This window comes from Scyliorhinus torazame, chromosome 1 (assembly GCF_047496885.1).
Source record: "Scyliorhinus torazame isolate Kashiwa2021f chromosome 1, sScyTor2.1, whole genome shotgun sequence".
Lineage (NCBI taxonomy): Eukaryota > Metazoa > Chordata > Chondrichthyes > Carcharhiniformes > Scyliorhinidae > Scyliorhinus > Scyliorhinus torazame.
Genome location: NC_092707.1, coordinates 28,250,615 through 28,270,895, shown reverse-complemented (window position 1 = coordinate 28,270,895; position 20,281 = coordinate 28,250,615). Strand labels below are relative to the sequence as shown.

General features: G+C 44.7%; 1 protein-coding gene across 4 annotated transcripts in view; it reads right to left on the bottom strand.

Annotated features, from left to right (window-relative positions):
- ube3b (ubiquitin protein ligase E3B) overlaps positions 1–20,281 on the bottom strand; it is a 73,412-nt gene that overhangs the window by 37,891 nt on the left and 15,240 nt on the right. For all 4 annotated transcript variants that reach the window (XM_072478852.1, XM_072479122.1, XM_072478950.1 and 1 more), the window contains 11 exons: positions 14,230–14,347; positions 12,282–12,341; positions 11,484–11,588; positions 10,713–10,809; positions 9,610–9,695; positions 8,741–8,823; positions 6,071–6,176; positions 4,672–4,792; positions 3,468–3,645; positions 1,837–2,000; positions 293–460 (listed from right to left, as the gene is read on the bottom strand). In XM_072478852.1, the coding sequence (XP_072334953.1) occupies positions 293–460; positions 1,837–2,000; positions 3,468–3,645; positions 4,672–4,792; positions 6,071–6,176; positions 8,741–8,823; positions 9,610–9,695; positions 10,713–10,809; positions 11,484–11,588; positions 12,282–12,341; positions 14,230–14,347 (1,286 nt within the window). The remainder of the gene's footprint in view (positions 1–292; positions 461–1,836; positions 2,001–3,467; positions 3,646–4,671; positions 4,793–6,070; positions 6,177–8,740; positions 8,824–9,609; positions 9,696–10,712; positions 10,810–11,483; positions 11,589–12,281; positions 12,342–14,229; positions 14,348–20,281) is intronic.

Below are 20,281 nucleotides of genomic sequence, written 5' to 3'. Positions count from 1 at the left end.
ACATGAAGGGGTTTGAGGACTTGTGGAGTCTTACCTGAAACAGTAGTGAAAACAGGATTGATAATACCTTTAAAAGGGTAGTGGATAAATGCTTGTAAAAGAACATAAAGTTAAAAAGGACCTGGGGAATATGACAATAGTTCAGCACTCCATTACAGATAAACTTGGGCAAAATCCCTTTCTGTTGTATTCTTCACTGCACATTTATTCATTTGGAAAAGTATCTTGGCTGCACTACCTCAGAAAAAAAGTGTTGACTTTTACAGGGACATTTTAAAAACACAAGACTGACCAGTAAGAATCTGGAGTCGAATCTGGGTGAGTGTAGTCAGCACTGTCTGATAAAGCACACAGATACTGCAGACCTTCTGCACCTCTGGAGAGTCCACCCGCTTCCCACCAACTGGCTTCAGAATGTTTCGCATGGATGCAGACTTCTGAAATGCTCGCCTGAAGAGATCTACAAGAGAAAAAAAAAATCAAACCATCACACGGAAACATTATTTTAATGCGTATCGGGTGACAGATGCTGGATCTGGGTCTGAGAAATGCAGAACCTTCCCAATTTCCCACGGACAGCAACAAGCGTTTGCAGGTAAAGCATTATGAAGTTGAAGTTGCGGTACAGACTTTGTCTGCAAGGGCATACTTTTTCTTATTCATTTAAGGGATGTGGGTGTTTCAGGCTGGGCCAGCATTTATTGCCCATCCTTAGTTGCCCTTGAACCGAGTGGCTTGGTAGGCCATTTCAGAGGGCTTTTTAAAAGTCAACCTCATTGCTGTGGGTGTAGAGTCACATGTAGGCCAGGCAGAGTGAAAAATGAAATGAATGAAAATCGCTTGTCACAAGTAGGCTTCAAATGAAGTTACTGTGAAAAGCCCCTAGTCGCCACATTCCGGTGCCTGTTCGGGGAGGCTGGTACGGGAATTGAACCGTGCTGCTGGCCTGCTTGGTCTGCTTTCAAAGCCAGCGATTTAGCCCAGTGTGCTAAACCAGCCCCTAAGGGCATTAGTTAACCAGATAGGCTTTTACAACAATCGACAATGGTTTCATGGTCTTCATTAGAATGTTTTATTCCATATTTTTATTGAATTCAAATTTCACCATCTGCCATGGTGGGATTCAAAACTAACGCCCTAGTTAGTGCATTACCCTGGGTCTCTGGATTATTAATCCATTTAAAATATCACTATGCCATAGCCTGCTCCACTGGGACCTTCACTGCTACAGGAAGAGGACGACTTTACTTCCATAGTCAGGGATGGTTTCCAAATCAAGTCCTGGAGATGAAAGGAGCACATTGCAGCCCGATCCATCACACAAGCTGTCTAATTTTAAGTTCCATTTCTGCCTTTCGCCAGTTTTCTTTTCTCCTTACAGACTGACTCGTGAGGTAAGGTGACTCAGGTCTCTGTAGTTCCATAGAATTCACTTACATAATTCTTCAAGTGTGAGTCTAGGTGGTGAAGGCATAAGGAAATGCGCAGTCTTTAGTGTCAGGGAAATTCCCAAGCCTGGTTGTGAAGAAAACGCAGACTAGGGAGCTTTGGTCAAGACTGGTTCTTGCTTGCCACAGAGATAACTTCTCCACACTAACAGCTCCCCCGCCCCCCCCCCCCCAGATAATGAGAAGCTGGTTTTGGCAAAGGTTGGCATCATGACCAGTACAGGCTTGGAGGGCCACAGGACCTGTTCCTGTGCTGTATTGTTCTTTGTTCACAACCAAGTTCAGTCCGAATACCAAAGTGGTTAGAAAAGGAAAAAGAAGCTGTGGTGGTAACAATCCTTTAGATTAGTACTTTTCATTAAGGGTACATACTAAAACAGATGCTTACTTTTGACATGAATGTTATTTGAAGGACTAGAGTAATGAGTATGTGCTATGTCATGATTCTCAGCCAGTTTCTTGCTCAATACATCATGGAATAGCATGCGAATAACCCGGACACTCCACAAGTATTGCAACTGCTTGGTGACCAGAGGCATTGCTTCATTCAACCTGAAAAGAGGCACAATGAAGGAATCATTGGAGAAATTCTTTAGAATACAGCTTCTTTAATGATTCACAGAGCAAACTATTAAATACTGGTTTTATTTTGTCGTCTTGCATTTCAGTACAAAGAACAAAGAACAAAGAAATGTACAGCACAGGAACAGGCCCTTCGGCCCTCCAAGCCCGTGCCGACCATACTGCCCGACTAAACTACAATCTTCTACACTTCCTGGGTCCGTATCCTTCTATTCCCATCCTATTCATATATTTGTCAAGATGCCCCTTAAATGTCCCTATCGTCCCTGCCTCCACTACCTCCTCCGGTAGTGAGTTCCAGGCACCCACTACCCTCTGCGTAAAAAACTTGCCTCGTACATCTACTCTAAACTTTGCCCCTCTCACCTTAAACCTATGCCCCCTAGTAATTGACCCCTCTACCCTGGGGAAAAGCCTCTGACTATCCACTCTGTCTATGCCCCTCATAATTTTGTATACCTCTATCAGGTCGCCCCTCAACCTCCTTCTTAATGTATGTATCTTAATTGTGCTTCAATTTTTATTATTTGGCGAAGACTCGATCTTTGAAGCCCAACAAATCAATGTGAAATATGTCAACGCTGAAGGACAGAATGTTTCCTGATGTTTTGCATTAAAGGTTGCACTGGTATATCACAACTGGGGAACAGACTTTCTGTTGACAACTCTATCTGGGGGAAATGGCTCAGTGTAAAGCTGATATTAGTGGATCTACACAATATTTCTCTGGCCCAACTTTACAAAAGCATTTCTTGCTAAACGAATGCGAGATTTTTCCTTTTAACAAACAAATTGTCCTAGTTTTCTTCTGTGAAAGTGCCAATTTGAGGACCATTTGTGCGCCAGCATTTTCAATTGCTCTTGTGGCATCAAAGTTTACGATGGAGGAATTTAATACTCACACCAGTGATAAATATTAAAGTTTCCCCAAACAAATTTCACTTCAGGTTCTTATAACCAGCAAGAAACAAAAGTTCCATCAACTCTAGGTTTGATTTACAAACAAATTCTGAAGGTAAAACGGACAATGTCCTAACTCGCTGAATTACTAAATTGTCAAAATGGAAAGTGATTTAACATTTCAAGTTGGTCAACAGCTCCAACTTATTGATGATAAGCTATTATTGATAAGACTGGGCAAACATTTTCTTTGTATCTTTGGTCAAATGTTGACGTTGAGGGAATAAACATCAGTGCTGGGGACTGGAACATTTTGCCACTATTTTGCGCACAGTGTCAACATCAGATTCCCCCAGGTAAAGCAAAGCACATATTAGATACAGCGCAAATGACATCACACTGTTCCCATTGAGAGGGGCTGAGATTATTAGCAGAGGTTGGAGGTCAACAAGCAGACCAGACAAACTAAACAAATGTAACACTGTTAGTTCGACAGATATTATCAGAGTAACTCAAATATCCACTGATAGCACATACCCATAATCAACAGTCTGCGAGAACCAACCAAGTACTGGGTGCCAGTGCGTCAGGTTAGACTTCTTCTGAGATACATATTTCTGGCAATATGACAGCATGGCAGTCAGCACATTGACAAAGTGATTTGTCTCTTCCTCCAACACATTCTCAGACAGGTAGGCCAGATAAATTAGATTTCCTGTGTCAGTTGGACAGATTTAATTTTGGAAAAATAATCAAAGTTAAGAACAAATTGCCACTTTTATCAACATTCAGAGATTATTCTGTTCTGTGGTCCAAATAAGATGAAATTAATTCACCTCCCCTCCCAATTTCCCCTTCGATTTCCCTGATTGCACTGACTCGTACTGACTCATAGGCAGCACGGTAGCACAAGTGGCTAGCACTGTGGCTTCAACGCGCCAGGGTTCCAGGTTCGATTCCCTGCTGGGTCACTGTCTGTGTGGAGTCTACACGTTCTCCCCGTGTCTGCGTGGGTTTACTCCGGGTGCTCCGGTTTCCTCCCACAGTCCAAAGACGTGCAGGTTAGGTGGATTGGCCATGATAAATTGTCCTTAGTGTCCAAAAAGGTTAGATGGGGTTATTGGGTTATGGGGATAGGGTGCAAGTTAGGGCTTAAGTGGGTCGGTGCAGACTCCTTCTGCACTGTATATTCTATACTGGACTATGCTTTTATGAGCAGCTTTGTAAGACTTGGCCAAATTTCCCCTCATGGGTGAGCCCAAACAGTGAACATCAGTAAACTATTCAAGAATGAGAGACGTCCTATGCAAGGTTAAACCAACATTCACGTGCAGTTTACCAGCAAAAGTCACAAGATAGTGGTGAGCGCGAGGAATTTATTTTCTCCCTCAATACAACAGAAATGGCAAGATAAATTGTGTCTTCCAATGTTACCAAAATAAATTAAACAGGTCAGATAGAAAGATCAAGTTTGGGTCATTTCATCCAGAACTTGCCTTGTGGTCACTTCCACTGATCCTTTACATCACTCACAGAGAGCCCAGATATGATCTTACTTCAGAACAGAGAAAACGGGGGCCCACTCAATATCTAACACAAAGGTTAATGGGAACCTGGCATGCACAGTGTTTTTAAAGAAACTGCGTATGCTATAGTGAAACAAATCATTATTTTAAACATCGGCAAAATAACAACATTGCAAGCATAACCTTGAATAAGTAGATATTCCTGGAACACTCACCCAGCAGACAAAGCGTGTGGCTTCCCTCCAAGCAAACACAGATATCATCACATTGCTCGTCACGACTTAAAAACAGGATGAATTTCCGTAGCAGCTCATGGGAATGGACCGTAGCCATGCACTGAATAGAAAGGGACAATTCATTCAGGATTCAGGTCTGGTGAGAAGGTGAGAGGATATCTCATGGAAGGGCGGATATGGTGTAAGAGCACTCTGGTGCGAGACAGTCACACTGCGCCACATTCAGCTCAGAACCTTCCTCAGAAACTGCTGTGATTACAGCAAAACAAAATGTGATTCCATTGAACTTCCCGGCTATTGTAAGATGTAGTGCAAATGATTACTCACTTATCATCAGGTAAAATGCAAAGGAACTGAGCAGTTAAGAAAAGATATGCCAGGGATAACTGCTCTGCTCTCAAAATGGAAAAATACCTACAATGAACTACATTTCTTCCCACAAATGGATCAAATAGCCACAGGCATTTTAAGCCAAATGTCCACTCATTCTAACAGAGGCAAAAAACCTTTTCTAAAAAATGGTCATCGGGAGCAAATGGATTTAAAGTGAAGTTCCAAACAAATCTCAGCTCTGTCATGCCTAAAACAATTTAAAAATACTAACATGTGCTGTAGCAGCTTCTGATCTACTGGAAATACTGTCTAATCCTTCTTTTATTAAATGAATAGCCTGTCCCCTGGACCTGGTGTGGCTGCTTGTGCTGCAAAGATACAGCTTGCCTCTGGAATGACAAACTCAGCCTTCTCAGGCAGCACTAAAAACAAACAACCCAATAATATTTGGAAACTGCAGAGACTTGGGATAATAATGCATCACATAACATAGAAAAATGCAGCAATTCCCCAAAAATAAATATCTGAAACAAAAACAGAAAGGACTAGGAACGCAAAACAGCATCTCCAGCACCTGTAAATAGAAAGTGCTCACCTCCAGGTGCCGATCAACCCACTCTGCAGTTCTACCACCTCCCTGTTTCCTTTTTAAAAATTATTAGCCAGCCAGGCAGTCTGTAGGGGATGGGGAAGGCAAAGGCAAGAAACTATTTTAAAGCTGTTTCTGAGGGGGGAGGGAATGAGGAGAAGAGGAGGAACCATTTGCAAACGATCATCATTCTTTGCACCCCATAGTGTCCAGTACAACTATGAAATTGATAGGGGTTTGGTGAGAGCATTTACCCTTGCTCTCATGGAGCAATGCGTTGAAAAAAGAAAGCTGGAAGTTTGGCAAATTTGGGGAGATTTGGGGGGGGGGGGGGGGGAGAGAGAGAGAGTTGGAAACAAAAAGTATGCTTTTCAAAAAAACTAATAAAAGAGTGGAAAGATACCTATACAAATAGATATTAAGTTGCATGCAATTTTCCTTGTGACACATCTTTACCTCAGGTACGATCGCAGAGAGATGCGTCACCAGTGCTGGGACTGACATGATGTGCAGCAGAAAGGAACGGAGTAGGTTGTCTGAGAAATGGGCAGCAATCACTGGGCTGGAGAAAAGAATATAAACTATTAGTGTGCCAAAAGAGTTAACAATTGGGGCTTTAAAAAAATAAATACATACTAGTCTGAAAGGACCAAACCAATGGTATTATACATGGAATTCACAGCACAGAAACCGATCGTTTAGCACTAGTCAATGCCAGTGTTTATCCTCCAATTAACTGTCCTTCCACTCCTTGTCATCGATCTCTTTTGTACTCTTCTACTCTTTCCTCTCTACGTCATTTAACTAACTGGAGATTTGTCTCACTTCAATTTGAATTTATAGAACACCTTTAATAAAATGTCAAGACACTTCAGAAGCATTACAAAATAAAATTGGCTGGATTTAATGGAGGTGGCAGGCGTGTTGCCTGCTGGATGGAGAGCTGGTGGGAGCCCAGCGTCGCCTCTTTTAGGTAAGGCCCATAAAATTAAATGTCATTCAGGCACTGAACTGGTCAAGAACCCTGGGGACGGAGGTCCCACCCACTGAGAGCTGCAGGCCAATCAGAAGCCTGCAGCTCCACTGAATGGCAGCATCACCAGGAAGACGGTGGCTGCTGCCGGTACAAGACCCACCTGAGGCCAGTACCATCACTGGATCACAGGTAAACGGCGGCAGCAACGGGCAGAGAGGTGGCTCTCAGCAGGTCCCCCTTCTTCCTGATGCCACTGAATGCCTCTGAAAGAGGGTCTCCCCTGGAAGCCAGCAAGCAAACCCGTTACTGGGCTCTCACATGTTGAGCTCTTATGCCGCTTGGCGAGTACCGCTAATTGGCCACTCAAAGACCTCAATTGACAGCAGGGAGGGAAGGCCATCCACGGGCTTCCCCATCAATGATTGAATCGGGGTGGAGGTGGTAAGGCAGTGGGGTATCTACCTGCTACCCTCCTGCCACAAAACTCCATTAAATTCCCTCCAAAATGACACTGAGGCACAAAAGGAGATATTATGGCAAATTAATAAAAGCTTGGTCAAAGAGGAGTGCCTTAAAGGAGGAAAGCACAATAGTAAGGCAGGGATGAGTGCGGATTAGGGGAGGGAATTCCAGAGCTTAGGGCCTAGACAGCCCACGGTACGGCTATCAATGGTGGAGCGATTTAAATCAGGGATGCTCAAGAGGTCAAAATTAGAGGATCGCAGATATCCTGGAGGGTGGAGGAGCTGGAGGAGATTGGAGAAATGGAGGGGTCAGGCCATGGAGGGATTTGAAAACAAGAATTTTTAAATCGAGATGTTGCTCCATGAGCACAAGTGTGATGGTGAATAGGATTTTAATATTGATTTGAAGCGGGGCGGCACGCGGCACACTGGTTAGCACTGCTGCCTACAGCACTGAAGACACAGGTTCGAATCCCGGCTCTGGGTCACTGTCCGTGTGGAGTTTGCATATTCTCGTGTCTGCGTGAGTTTCACCCCCACAACCCAAAGATGTGCAGGTTAGATGAATTGGCCACGCTAAATTGCCCCTTAATTGGGAAAACATAAATAAATAGTTGGGTACTCTAAATTTATAGAAAGAAATAAGAAAAAATATTGATTTGAAGTGACCACTCTGTAGCTGGGAGCAGTCAACCATGCAATATACACATTATTCAGATAAAACAATTCCCACCATCTAGAAGTGAACAGCTCTGTACATAAAGTGACTTTGATTACACAAACAATGGAAGTAGAATATTACTTTGGAAGCAAAATATATTACCTTTGAAGGGTGGACATTGTTGTTATGTAGGTAAACAAGGCAGATTATAGCATCTGCTATATTTTGTTTCATAGAAATCAACAATCAGTGAATCTGGTTTTAATGGGGTGTTTTGCAGGACAGTGGAAGAACTCTGCTCCAAATAATGCAGTGGGATCTCTTAAATCTACTGAAACAGGAGGACAGGTCCTGAATGTCATCTAATAATCAGCCCACTCGGCAATGACCGAGTGTCAGTTTAAATTATGGCCCAAGTATTAAGGCCAAAATTAATGTGTAATGGGATAGAGGACTTAATAATGCTGTTTAAATTATCCAGAAAAATGCAATTATCTAGAAAATTGATTGCTGTATTAGGGTCAGTTCTGTTAGGCAAGAGGGAAAATGGCTGGGGTGGGCACCTACACTGTAATAGTTACTTTAAGACCAGTAGCGCAGAAAACTGGAACCTCAGGCTCTGCAGTGGAGGTCCCACTTCAACTCCCACACACATCCTGTCACTGCAATTGGGTTTGACCTAAAACAATGTTGCTCAAGCTTTTTGTTAACCCCTCCAATCCAGACCATTGGATTGTAAAACCCGAACTCGGCTGCTATGATTATTGACTAGGAGTCAAAGGATCGTGAAATGCAGCCACACAATGGAAGAATCTGCTCCAAACCTAGTGTTTATAAGAGGGACAGGTACAGTGGTTGATTAAGAATTTGCTTTTGCATTGTTCATGAAGTCCCGCCTGATAGATTATGGTGCTTTATCTACAAACTTTATTTCTCTGTTACTATAAAAAGCTTAACTGGCATCTTTAAGGAGGGTTTAAAGCAAGATACACCAGAAATTAAGTTTGACCTGGAAGTTCCCTTACCGTAATGCAAGGCTGAAAATAGCTGTTAAAGTGCCTTTGGACAAAGATGGTTTGGATCTTGCCAGTCCATTTGTTAACAATATCTGGAGATAAAGAAACTTATTTTCCATCACCAATGAACAAAAAATGATGCAAGTAGAAATTCTGTACACTGCACCTGATTGTCACACACAGAGGAATCAGCTTTAATCCTATGCACACCTGTAGATACTTTCTCAACTTCAGTCCAAGCTGCTCTATTGTGATAAACCACCTAATTTTAGCTGGTTGAACACAAACAGCATGTTGGTCCTTAAGTATTGTCTCAGAGCCCATTTTGTCTCTCATTAGGGAAGTGGTGTACCTGGTGACAACAATGTGCATGCCTTGGAGCAGCTCGCCAATTCTCCTTTAACAGCATTCAAACCCACAATCTCTACTTCCTATAAGAACAAGGTCAGCAGGCACATGCCCATCACCTGCAAGTTCCTCTTCAAGTTGCACACCGTTCTGACTTTGGAAATATATCAATCCATCATCACTGGGTCAGAACCTTGGAACTCCTTACTTAACAGCATGGAGGGTGTACCTACACCATACTGCCTACAGCAATACAAGGAGGCAGCTCATCACAACCTTTCAGAAGCAATTTGAGATGGGGAATAAATGCTGGGCTTGCATGCAATGCCCACATCCCATGAACAAAATGAAACATGTGGAAATTCAGTAATTTTCTTTGGGGACTCTCTAACCTGGTGTTGAGGTTTCTCCTATCAGACATCCAGCTAATATACACACAAAAGCTCAGTCCTAACTCAATGTCCAATGAACATAACTACTGGTTTTTAAACACTAGATTTACAGAATTTAAGCATTATTTTTTAACAAACCTGTAGCACAACGTAATATCCCTTTTGATTGAGATGTCCCATGATATTGGCACAGATGTGGTTCATGGCAGGTCTCAGAACTTCTCCTGTCATCAAGAAAAATCAAAGGTGTTGGCAACGTGAGATGAACAAGTTCACGGAATTTCTACACTTTGGCATTTTAGGTGGTTAGCAACATTTTCAGAAATTAAAAATGACTATTTCCTTGATGTCGCTCAAGTACGTGACAGAAAATTTAAACTTGTTTAGATTATAAACTTAATCAATAAATTGACTGCACTCTGCAGAATGTTCTGCCTTAACCCTCTACTTGTGCTGAACCAGCTGAAGTGGTGGTCGGAACTCTGAAATGTCCACTTAAGTCCTTGGAATAGAGGATGGGAGTTCAGCCAGGGTTCTCACTTTTGAACTTTCCTTCTCTCTCTTTCCCTCGAGGGGCCTCTGCTGGAAATGCACATGTGTCCATCAGGTGAGGATAGTACTGGACTCAGCTTTGAAGTCCCTGCAATTACCCACTGCAATAATGCATCAGGGGATATCCGACAAATAGAGACCTTTACTGCAGCACATGCCAGGAAAGTAGGGGCGGTGGGAGGGGGAATGGGCAGGGAGGGCAATAAAAACAAATGACATCAAGAAATGATTTGGTGGGGCTGTGACAATATTTTCCATTCAATTCATAGTTGTAAAGATTCCCGTTCCGTCAAACTGAAATAGAAGATGTGATACTGATCGACTCTTTATCCCATTGTTATGCTTTTATAATAGGCAGAAACCCAATTTGAGACTTCACTTCTTGGAGTTCACTTATAGGGGAGAACATTTAGTGGAGAACAAGCAATTCCTCAGAGAGGACTGAGGAAGAAGAAAGAAAAAATTAACATCCGATCACTTGAACTGTTGAGTTACAAAGAGGCATCGGCAAAATCCTGAAAGCCGGACATGTGCGCAGATGCAGAGAAAGAGGAAAGAGAGGAATACTGAACCTGCAGAAAGAACAAAAAAAGATGGGAACTACCCCAAAGGTCCAAAGCAAAGTCTACAGCAGGTGAAAAGCTTCTGGTTATTAGTGAATTAATGCAGAGGTTACTTTTGCCACTGACCTTTCCCTTTCAGTATTTTCCAGGTTGAGGTGTCTGTGAATGTGACCAGCATGGTGAGATACAATGTGATGAACTTACAATCCTGCAGAATATCAGGCTGCAAGAAAAAAACTTCAAATATTTCCATCTGTTCAGTAAATCCTTACCTTAAATAAGCAACATGACTTTGAGCCACCCCATATTCTACCAAATTCTAGGAAGCTGCTGCTCTACTGTGTCCATGAAAAATTAATACTAATTTTAATTTAGCTGACATTTTAGTTGGAAAACAACTGCATTGCAGAAGATAGCATATAAATCATACATCAGCGGCTGAACTGCAATTTTCTCCCCAGAGGGCAGGTTATTCTGAATACACTAAAGTTCAGTGAGAACAGGGGCGAAATTCTCCTACCCGCCCCGCCACATTTCTGCCCGACCGGCCGGCGGGAGTCTCCGTAATACCGGCCGGTCAATGGGGTTTCCCATTGTGGGGCAGCCCCACGCCGTCGGGAAACCCCCGGGCGCCGGCAAAACGGAGACTCCCGCCGGCGGAGAATGACGCCCCAGGAGTGGCATTTAAATGGTGGGAACATCTGGTTCAGTAACCAGAGTCCAGAGAGATCTCCATAAAAAGAAAAAGTTGGAATACCACCCTTACTAAATATTCTGGTCCACTATCAACGAAAATCTCATGGCAGTAACGATTTTTTGATAGAGTCATTTAGGAGTTCGACTGCAACCCCCTTCTCTCCGCACACAGTGGGAATTTTGAACAAGTTTTCCATTTACCTTCAGTTGCTTCAGAAACTCACAGCAGAGCCAAAGTAGGTCTTTAACTTGTTTGATCCATAGCAGGGTGAGATCTTTGGAAAGTGCTAGTGACACATACCAGACCTGTGAATAGCCATGACATTTATGTATATATTATATATTGTTTTAAATAGGAACAAAATCAATCAGCAATCCTGTTCCAAAATAAAAAGAGCATGTTTGTAGGAGAAGAGCATGAGCCCACTGCACTGCTAAATATGTGCCAGTATATTAACAAAAATCATAAAAGTGCATAAATTACCTGCACTCTCTAGATCTTGTTGTACATTCCTGTTAATGGGATTACAGTAGAGTGCAAAGGTAACTGGATGAAATTTACATGATGTGTCCACTTGGGCTGTGGAAACATTCAGCAGTACAAATACAAATGTTGCTCTACCCAACTCGCAATATGACTAGAGAGAGTATTTGTGCTGTGCAGCGCTGGGGTGAAGCAGGGGTGGAATACATACCTGTCAGTAGAACAGGTAGGATCAATCAAGGTCAAGTTTATTTTCCCCTACAGTTCATTAATGTAGCATGGAAAATGCATTGAGACAAGACTGATAACAAAGGCCACTGGTGCTCAGTTTTCATGGACAAGGCAGATGGCGTCGCACAATGAAAACCCCAAACACCATGGAATTTCATGAGAGTAAGAATTGAATGGGACATTGATTATCTGTATAGTTGAATTCCACACTGGGCAGAACATTTATCAACTAAACCACTAGAAGTGCATAGAAATGGGGAAATCCAATACTATTACATACAAACCTTGGACTCATTCTCTACTTCCATGCTATTAAGGATACAGCGGCACAGCTTCTGAAGTCTCTGGAAAGATAAAGCAACTCATTACTATAGCAACCGATGCAGATCTCCCGAGGAGAGGTAGGATTTGCACACAGTTTTGAACCTTGATGGACAAATGACATTCCCAATTTCCACAAACTATGCAGTGACTAGAAGGATGAACTTTGGAATGCCTATGCCACAGTTTTGCCTGTTTGGCAAACTCTCAACTCCTCAGTCTCTAATGACATGTTGGCAAAAGAAATGTCAAATCAAAGTTAATTTTGATGCTCACTGGGGATTGTAAGGAAGGCAATTCTCTCAATCTTAACAACAGCAAGCTACACTTGTGGCACTGAAGACTACGGGATATAAACATAGCAAATAGGAGCTGAAGGAGGTCCTTCGGCCTTTTCAGCCCGCTCCGCCATTGTTTATGATCATCCAACTCAATAGCATAATCCCGCTTTCCCCCAATATTCTTTGACGCCCTTCGCCCAAGTGTTATATCTAACTGCTTCTTGAAAACATACAATGTTTTGGCCTCAACTTATTCCTGTGGTACTGAATTCCACAGGCTCACCACTCTCTGGGTGAAGAAACGTCTCCTCACCTGTCCTAAATGATCTATCACGTATCCTCAGACCCCTGGTTCTGGACCCATCCACCATCGGGAACTTCCTTCCTGCACCTACCATGTCTAGTCCTGCTAAAATTTTATAGGTTTCTATAAGATCACCCCCTCGTTCTTCTGAACTCCAGCAAATACAATACGAACAGATTCAATCTCTCCTCGTACGTCAGTCCTGTCATCCCAGAAATCAGTCTGGTAAACCTTTGCCGCACTTCCTCTCGAGCAAGAATATCCTTCCTCAGATATGGAGACCAAAACTTCACACAATATTCCAGGTGTAGCCTCACCAAGGCCCTGTATAATTGCAGCAAGACATCCCTGCTCCTGTACTCGCCTCCTCTCACTATGAAGGCCAACATACCATTTGGCTGCCCTGCCCTCAAGCCTGTCTTCTCAACTTGGTAATGGTGTAGGATGGCCTGGCCAGGACCACAAATTCAGCAACTCGGGGAACAATGGAGTCAAATGTGTAGATTATCAATTCATTCAGCACCAACGCGCTGGCTTAAAGGAACTCTACACCGCTTAAGAATTCTACATATGTGATCATATGATGCATTAGTTACCAGAGCTGCAACGTTTTATAAGACTTTTTCACTTGTGGGATGTTGATTCTGGGGAATAGAAAATTTCAGATACTTAGCTAAGACATAAACTTTTTCTTCTCTGCCCATCTTCAGTCACAAAACTGCACCATTGTGACACTTTTCCTATTTCCCACACCAGCCACCCTTTGACCTTGGAGTGACATTTTCAATCCGGTCACTAGGGGGCAAAGGTTTAAGGTCCGTGGGGCAAAGTTTAGAGCAGATGTGTGAGGCAGGTTTTTTTTAGAGGGAGGTGAGTGCCTGTAACGTGTTGCCAGGGGGAGTTGTGGAAGCAGATACATTAATGGCGTTCAAAAGGCATCTCGACAAATACATGGACAGGTATAGAGGGATATGGCACTAGGAAGTGCTGAGGGTTGTGGCCAAGGGTGGTATCATGACCGGTACAGGCTTGGAGGGCCAAAGGGCCTGTTCCTGTGCTATATTGTTCTTTGTAAACATGGGTCTGAGAATCCTTTGCTTCACTTTTACCAGTCTTTAGGATAACTTTAAATTAAATATTAGAAAAAGATGATTGATAACACATGAATACATTAAATCTGACCCCGCAACCCCCAATTGGATTAAATTACAACTTCAATTATTTCCTCCCATTTAGTTGTAAATTTTCTAACAGAAGCAACATCACTCAAAGAATCCCAAACGTGTGGATTTTCCCTCCCTATTCAATATTAACCTGCACACTTACCTCTTTATCTTCTTTCACGTGATACACAAAGAGTAGCTTCCTTGTGATTTTAAACATAGCAAGTGCACTTCTTTTTGATGAATTTGCTTCATCGGTGTCAAAAAAATCAACTTCCATCCTGTAAAGGCAACATCACCTAATTAACCAACGCTGATAATATTTTAATAACGGAAACTATACAAAGTGGCTTTCAAAAAGATGTCCCTGGGGTTTTGTTGTAAGAAGCCTAGGTGAAGGGTCGAGGCCCATTGAGCTAAATATCAATAAGGTTCAATAAGGTTATGGGTGAGGGGTTTTCAGAACCCCAAAATGTATCATGGAGTTCAACCAACCTCCCCCTTTAATGCATCAGTTGCTTTTCCTAGCACATGGCTTGTTCCCTAGGTGTGGGATTACAATTATGGACACGTGGGTTTTTAAACACAAAACACTGGTTATTCCATGAACTCAACTTAACATCTTAAATAAACATTGGATCTCTTAACACCCCTTACTTCAAAGATAACTCAGAAAATATTGCAACAGTAAATAATTCCTCAAAATGTTCCTTCAAACTTCCAAGAGACTTAACACCTTTAAACAGAATCACATCAGGTTAAAGGCTTTACTATTATGAGTTTAAATCACCCAAATGATCCAGAGATAGTCTTTCACGGCAGAGGTCCAGCTCACTGCAAGCACAGACACACACAAGCTCTTTTCAAACTGCAAAACTAAACTGCAAAATGGCTGACCTGACCTCAGCTCCACCCACTCTCTGACATCACTGTTTTCTTAAAGGTACATTGCTTAAACATCCATGTCTTAAAGGTACTCTCACATGACACCTCCCCCAAGAAAAAAAATAAACCATCAACTGCAAGATGGTTTCATTTTTCACTTTTGCACCATCCGCTAAGAAATGTGCACAGTAAATATACTTTTTTGTTTTTTATAAAAAACAACACATGCAAACAGGTATAATAATACGGTCAATTTTTCTTTGTTCTTCTTCCTCCAACCGAAATCCTTCTCGATTGACAGTCTCTTTGAACAAAGTCTCTGCACGATCCATCCATTCCTCTATTCCTCAGCATTTCTCTTCAGAATCAGATAATTTAGTTCAATCTGACCACAGAGTCCCTTACAATTCTCCAATACAGGAGCATTGGTGATCACAGCTTTCAGGCAGTCAAATGCCTGTTGAAAGTCCGCTGTCCATTGACATTTTTTAGGTTTCTTTAGCAAGTCCATCAGCGGAGTAATCATGCCACAAGACTTTTGCACAAAGGTTCGATCAAATTCATTCATGTTAAGAAATCGCATTATTTCCCTTCGTCTTGAGGGTATCGGAAACTCCGCAAGGAAAGTGATTCGGGCTTCTTCAAATTCACTTTCGGCTAGGTTCATCACCAAACCCGCCGCCTGAAGTCGATCGAAGAACTCCATACGATGTTTTAAATGCTCTTTCCATTTCTGGAAGTTGGAAATAAAAGCAGATTGTCCCACTTTCTCAATGCAATCCTTCAAACGTGCTCTACCCTGGGGAAATGTCTCTGACTATCCACCCTGTCTATGCCCCTCATAATTTTGTAGACCTCTATCAGGTCGCCCCTCATCCTCCGTTGTTCCAGTGAGAACAATCCGAGTTTATTCAACCTCTCCTCATAGCTAATGCCCTCCATACCAGGCAACATCCTGGTAAATCTCTTCTGCACCCTCTCTAAAGCCTCCACATCCTTCTGGTAGTGTGGCGACCAGAACTGAACACTGTAATCCAAGTGTGGCCTAACTAAGGTTCTATACAGCTGCAACATGGCTTGCCAATTTTTATACTCAATCCCCGGCCAAAGAAGGCAAGCATGCCGTATGCCTTCTTGACTACCTTCTCCACCTGTGCTGCCCCTTTCAGTGACCTGTGGACCTGCGCACCTAGATCTCTCTGACTGTCAATACTTTTGAGGGTTCTACCATTCACTGTATATTCCCTACCTGCATTAGACCTTCCAAAATGCATTACCTCACATTTGTCCGGATGAAATTCCATCTGCCATCTCTCCGCCCAAGTCTCCAAACAATCTAAATCTTGCTGTATCCTCTGACAGTCCTCATCGCTATCCGCAATTCCACCAACCTTTGTGTCGTCCGCAAACTTACTAATCAGACCAGTTACATGTTCCTCCAAATCATTTATATATACTACGAACAGCAAAGGTCCCAGCACTGAACCCTGCGGAAAACCACTGGTCACAGCCCTCCAATCAGAAAAGCACGCTTCCATTGCTACTCTCTGCCTTCTATGACCGAGCCAGTTCTGTATCTATCTTGCCAGCTCACCTCTGATCCCGTGTGACCTCACCTTTTGTACCAGTCTGCCATGAGGGACCTTGTCAAAGGCCTTACTGAAGTCCATATAGACAACATCATGGTAGAATAGTAGAGGGGGGGGGAGAGCTACATCACCCTGTCTGCTCAAACGCAGTAGTTTGAAGTGTATTTGTTTCAATGCCAAAAGTATAACGGGTAAGGCAGATGAACTTAGAGCACTTATTAATACGAATGTTCTGCTGACGAAGGAGGGACTCGTGCTGAGGGACAGAGAGGAGGTCGGAGGCCTCCTGGGGATGGACCGGTGGAGGCGCGGAACACGGGCTGGAGGCAGGCTTAAAAAAGGGGATGGCTGATCGGCGGGGGGGGGGGGGGGCTAGGCTGATCACCTGGAATGTTCGAGGCTTAAATGGGCCGGTCAAAAGGGCACGTGTGTTCGTGCATCTTAGGGGAATGAAGGCGGACGTGGTAATGCTGCAGGAGACGCACCTTAAGGTAACGGACCAGGTTAGACTGAGGAAAGGCTGGGTCAGCCAGGTGTTTCACTCGGGACTAGATTCAAAGACTAGAGTGGTCGCCATCCTGATCAATAAGCGGGTGGTGTTTGAAGCGGGTAGAATAGTCTCGGACGTGGGAGGTCGGTACATTATGGTCAGTGGGAAGCTAGAGGGGGTGCAGGTGGTATTAGTTAATGTATATGCGTCAAATTGGGACGATGTAGAGTTTATTAGGAGGATGCTGGGAAAGATACCGGACCTGGACTCGCACAGGTTGGTCATGGGAGGGGACTTCAATAGTTATGGACCCTGGCTTAGTCCGATCAAGCTCGAAAACGGGCAGGGTGCCAGCAATGGCAAAGGAACTAAGAGGGTTCATGGAGCTGATGGGGGGGGGGGGGAACCGTGGCGATTTGGGCAGCCGAGGGTGAAGTTCTCCTTCTACTCACACGTGCATAAAGTGTACTCACGGATTGATTTCTTTATTTTGAGCAGGACCCTTCCAGCTGGGGTAGTGGACACGGGGTACTCGGCGATTACAATCTCAGACCATGCTCCGCACTGGGTTGACCTGCAGGTTAGCAAAGACGTTAACCAGCGCCCGCATTGGAGGTTGGATGTGGGACCTTTGGCGGATGAAGGGGTGTTCGAGCGGTTGAGGAAATGCATTCAGAGCTACCTGCAGGTCAATGACACGGGGGAAATGTCAGCAGCGGTGGTCTGGGAAGCACTGAAGGCGGTGGTCAGGGGGGAGCTGATCTCGATCCGGCTCATAGGAAGAAGGTTGACAGGGCAGAGACGGACCGACTGGTAAAGGAGATATTACAGATTGATAGGAAGTATGCGGAGACCCCAGAGGCAGGGCTTTTAAGGGAACGGCGGAGGTTGCAGGCAGAGTTTAGCTTGCTGACCACAGGGAGGGCGGGCGGTGGAGCAGCTGAGAAAGGCGAGGGGGCGATTTATGAACATGGAGAGAAGGCCAGCAGAATGTTTGCACAGCAGCTTAGGAAGAGGGAGGCAGCTAAGGAGATAGGGAAAGTAAAGGACGGTGAGGGGAATCTGGTTGGTGATTCGGTAGGGGTGAATAAGGCGTTTAGGGATTTCTACAGTAGGCTGTACAGGTCGGAACCCCCTCCAGGGCTGGAGAGGATGAGGCACTTCTTGGAGGGGTTGAATTTCCCAATGATGGACGGGGAACGGGTAGAAGGGCAAGGGGCCTCAATTGGGCTGGAAGAGATAATGGAGGGCTTGAACGCCATGTAGGCGGGTAAGTCCCCGGGTCCGGACGGGTACCCAGTGGAGTTTTATAAAACGTTCTCATGGATATTGGGGCCAGTGTTGTTGAGGATATTCAATGAGGCAAGGGAAAGAGGGGTGCTGCCCCCGACAATGTCACAGGCAATGATTTAGCTGATTCTTAAGCGGGACAAGAACTCAGAGCTATGTGGGTCTTACAGGCCGATCTCCCTGTTGAATGTGGATGCCAAGTTGCTGGCCAAAATCTTGTCCTCCAGGATTGAGGATTGAGTTCCGGATGTTATTGGGGAGGACCAGACAGGGTTTGTTAAGGGTAGGCAGTTAGTGGCCAATGTAAAAAGGCTGTTAAATGTGATCATGATGCCCCCGGAAGGCAGGGAGGTGGAGGTAGTGATCGCAATGGATGCCGAAAAGGCTTTTGATCGGGTAGAGTGGGATTATCTGTGGGAGGTACTGGGACGGTTCGGATTCGGGCGGGGTTTTATTGACTGGGTCAGGTTACTGTATTAGGCTCCTGTGGCAAGTGTACGGACGAATAGGACAACTTTGGACTATTTTAGACTGCACCGGGGGACAAGACAGGGATGCCCCCTCTCCCCACTGTTGTTTGCGCTGGCTATAGAGCCATTGGCAATTGCTATGAGAGCCTCAAGGGGCTGGAGGGGACTGGTCCAGGAGGTGGGGGTGAGCACAGGGTTGCGCTCTATGTGGATGATCTGCTTCTGTACGTTTTGGACCCAATAGATGGAAGAAATCATGAAGATTCTACGGGAATTCGGCTGGTTTTTGGGGTATAAGCTAAATATGGAAAAGAGTGAGATGTTTGTGGTTCAGGCTTCGGACAGTAGGGGTGACTGGGTGAGCTGCTGTTTAGGTCAGTTGGGGGTAGTTTTAGGTACCTGGGCATCCAGGTAGCGTGGGAATGGGACCGGCTGCATAAATTGAATCTGGCCCGGCTAGGGGACCAAATGAAGGACGATTTTTCGGAGATGGGACGCGCTTCCGTTGTCTCTGGCGAGGAGGGTGCAAACGGTGAAAATGACGGTCCTCCCGAGATTCCTATTTGTATTTCAATGTCTCCCCATCTTTATTCCGTGGTCCTTTTTTAAGTGGGTCAACAGAGTGATCAGGGCTTCGTCTGGGCGGGCAAAACCCCGCGGGTAAGGAAGGTAATGCTTGAGCGGAGTCAGGGAGAGGGCAGGCTGATGCTGCTAAATTTTAGCAACTATTACTGGGCGGCTAATATAGCCATGATCAGGAAGTGGGTGGTGGGAGGGGGCGGCATGGGTGCGTATGGAGGCGGCTTCTTGTAAGGGCACCAGTCTGGGAGCGTTGGTAACTGCACCTCTGCCACTCCCGCCGGCACGGTACTCCACCAGCCCCGTGATGGTGGCGGCCCTGAGAGTTTGGGGCCAGTGGAGGCGGCATGTGGGAGCAGTGGGAACATCGGTCTGGGCCCCAATTTGTGATAATGACCGGCTTGCCCCGGGGAGTATGGATGGGGGTTCCGGTTATGGCGGAGAGCGGGAATTGAGAGGATGGGAGATGTGTTCATAGAGGGGAGCTTTCAGAGTATGAAAAAGAGTTGGAGGAAAAGTTTGGGCTGGCGAGGGGAAACAAATTCAGGTATCTGCAGGTGCGTGACTTCCTTCGTAAACAGGTGTCAACCTTCCCGCTCCTACCGCTAAGGGGGATTCAGGACAGGGTAGTTTACAGAGGGTGGGTAGGAGAAGGGAGCTTCTCGGACATTTATAAGGAGCTTATGGGGTCAGAGGAGGCGCAGACCGAGGAGCTGAAGTGCAAGTGGGAGGAGGAGCTGGGAGGTGAGATAGAGGATGGTCTATGGGCAGACGCGTTGAGTAGAGTCAACACGTCCGCAACATGTGCCAGGCTCAGCCTGATACAATTTAAGGTTGTTCACCGGGCTCACATAACAGTGGCCCGGATGAGCAGATTCTTTGGGGTGGAGGACAGGTGCACAAAATTCGCGG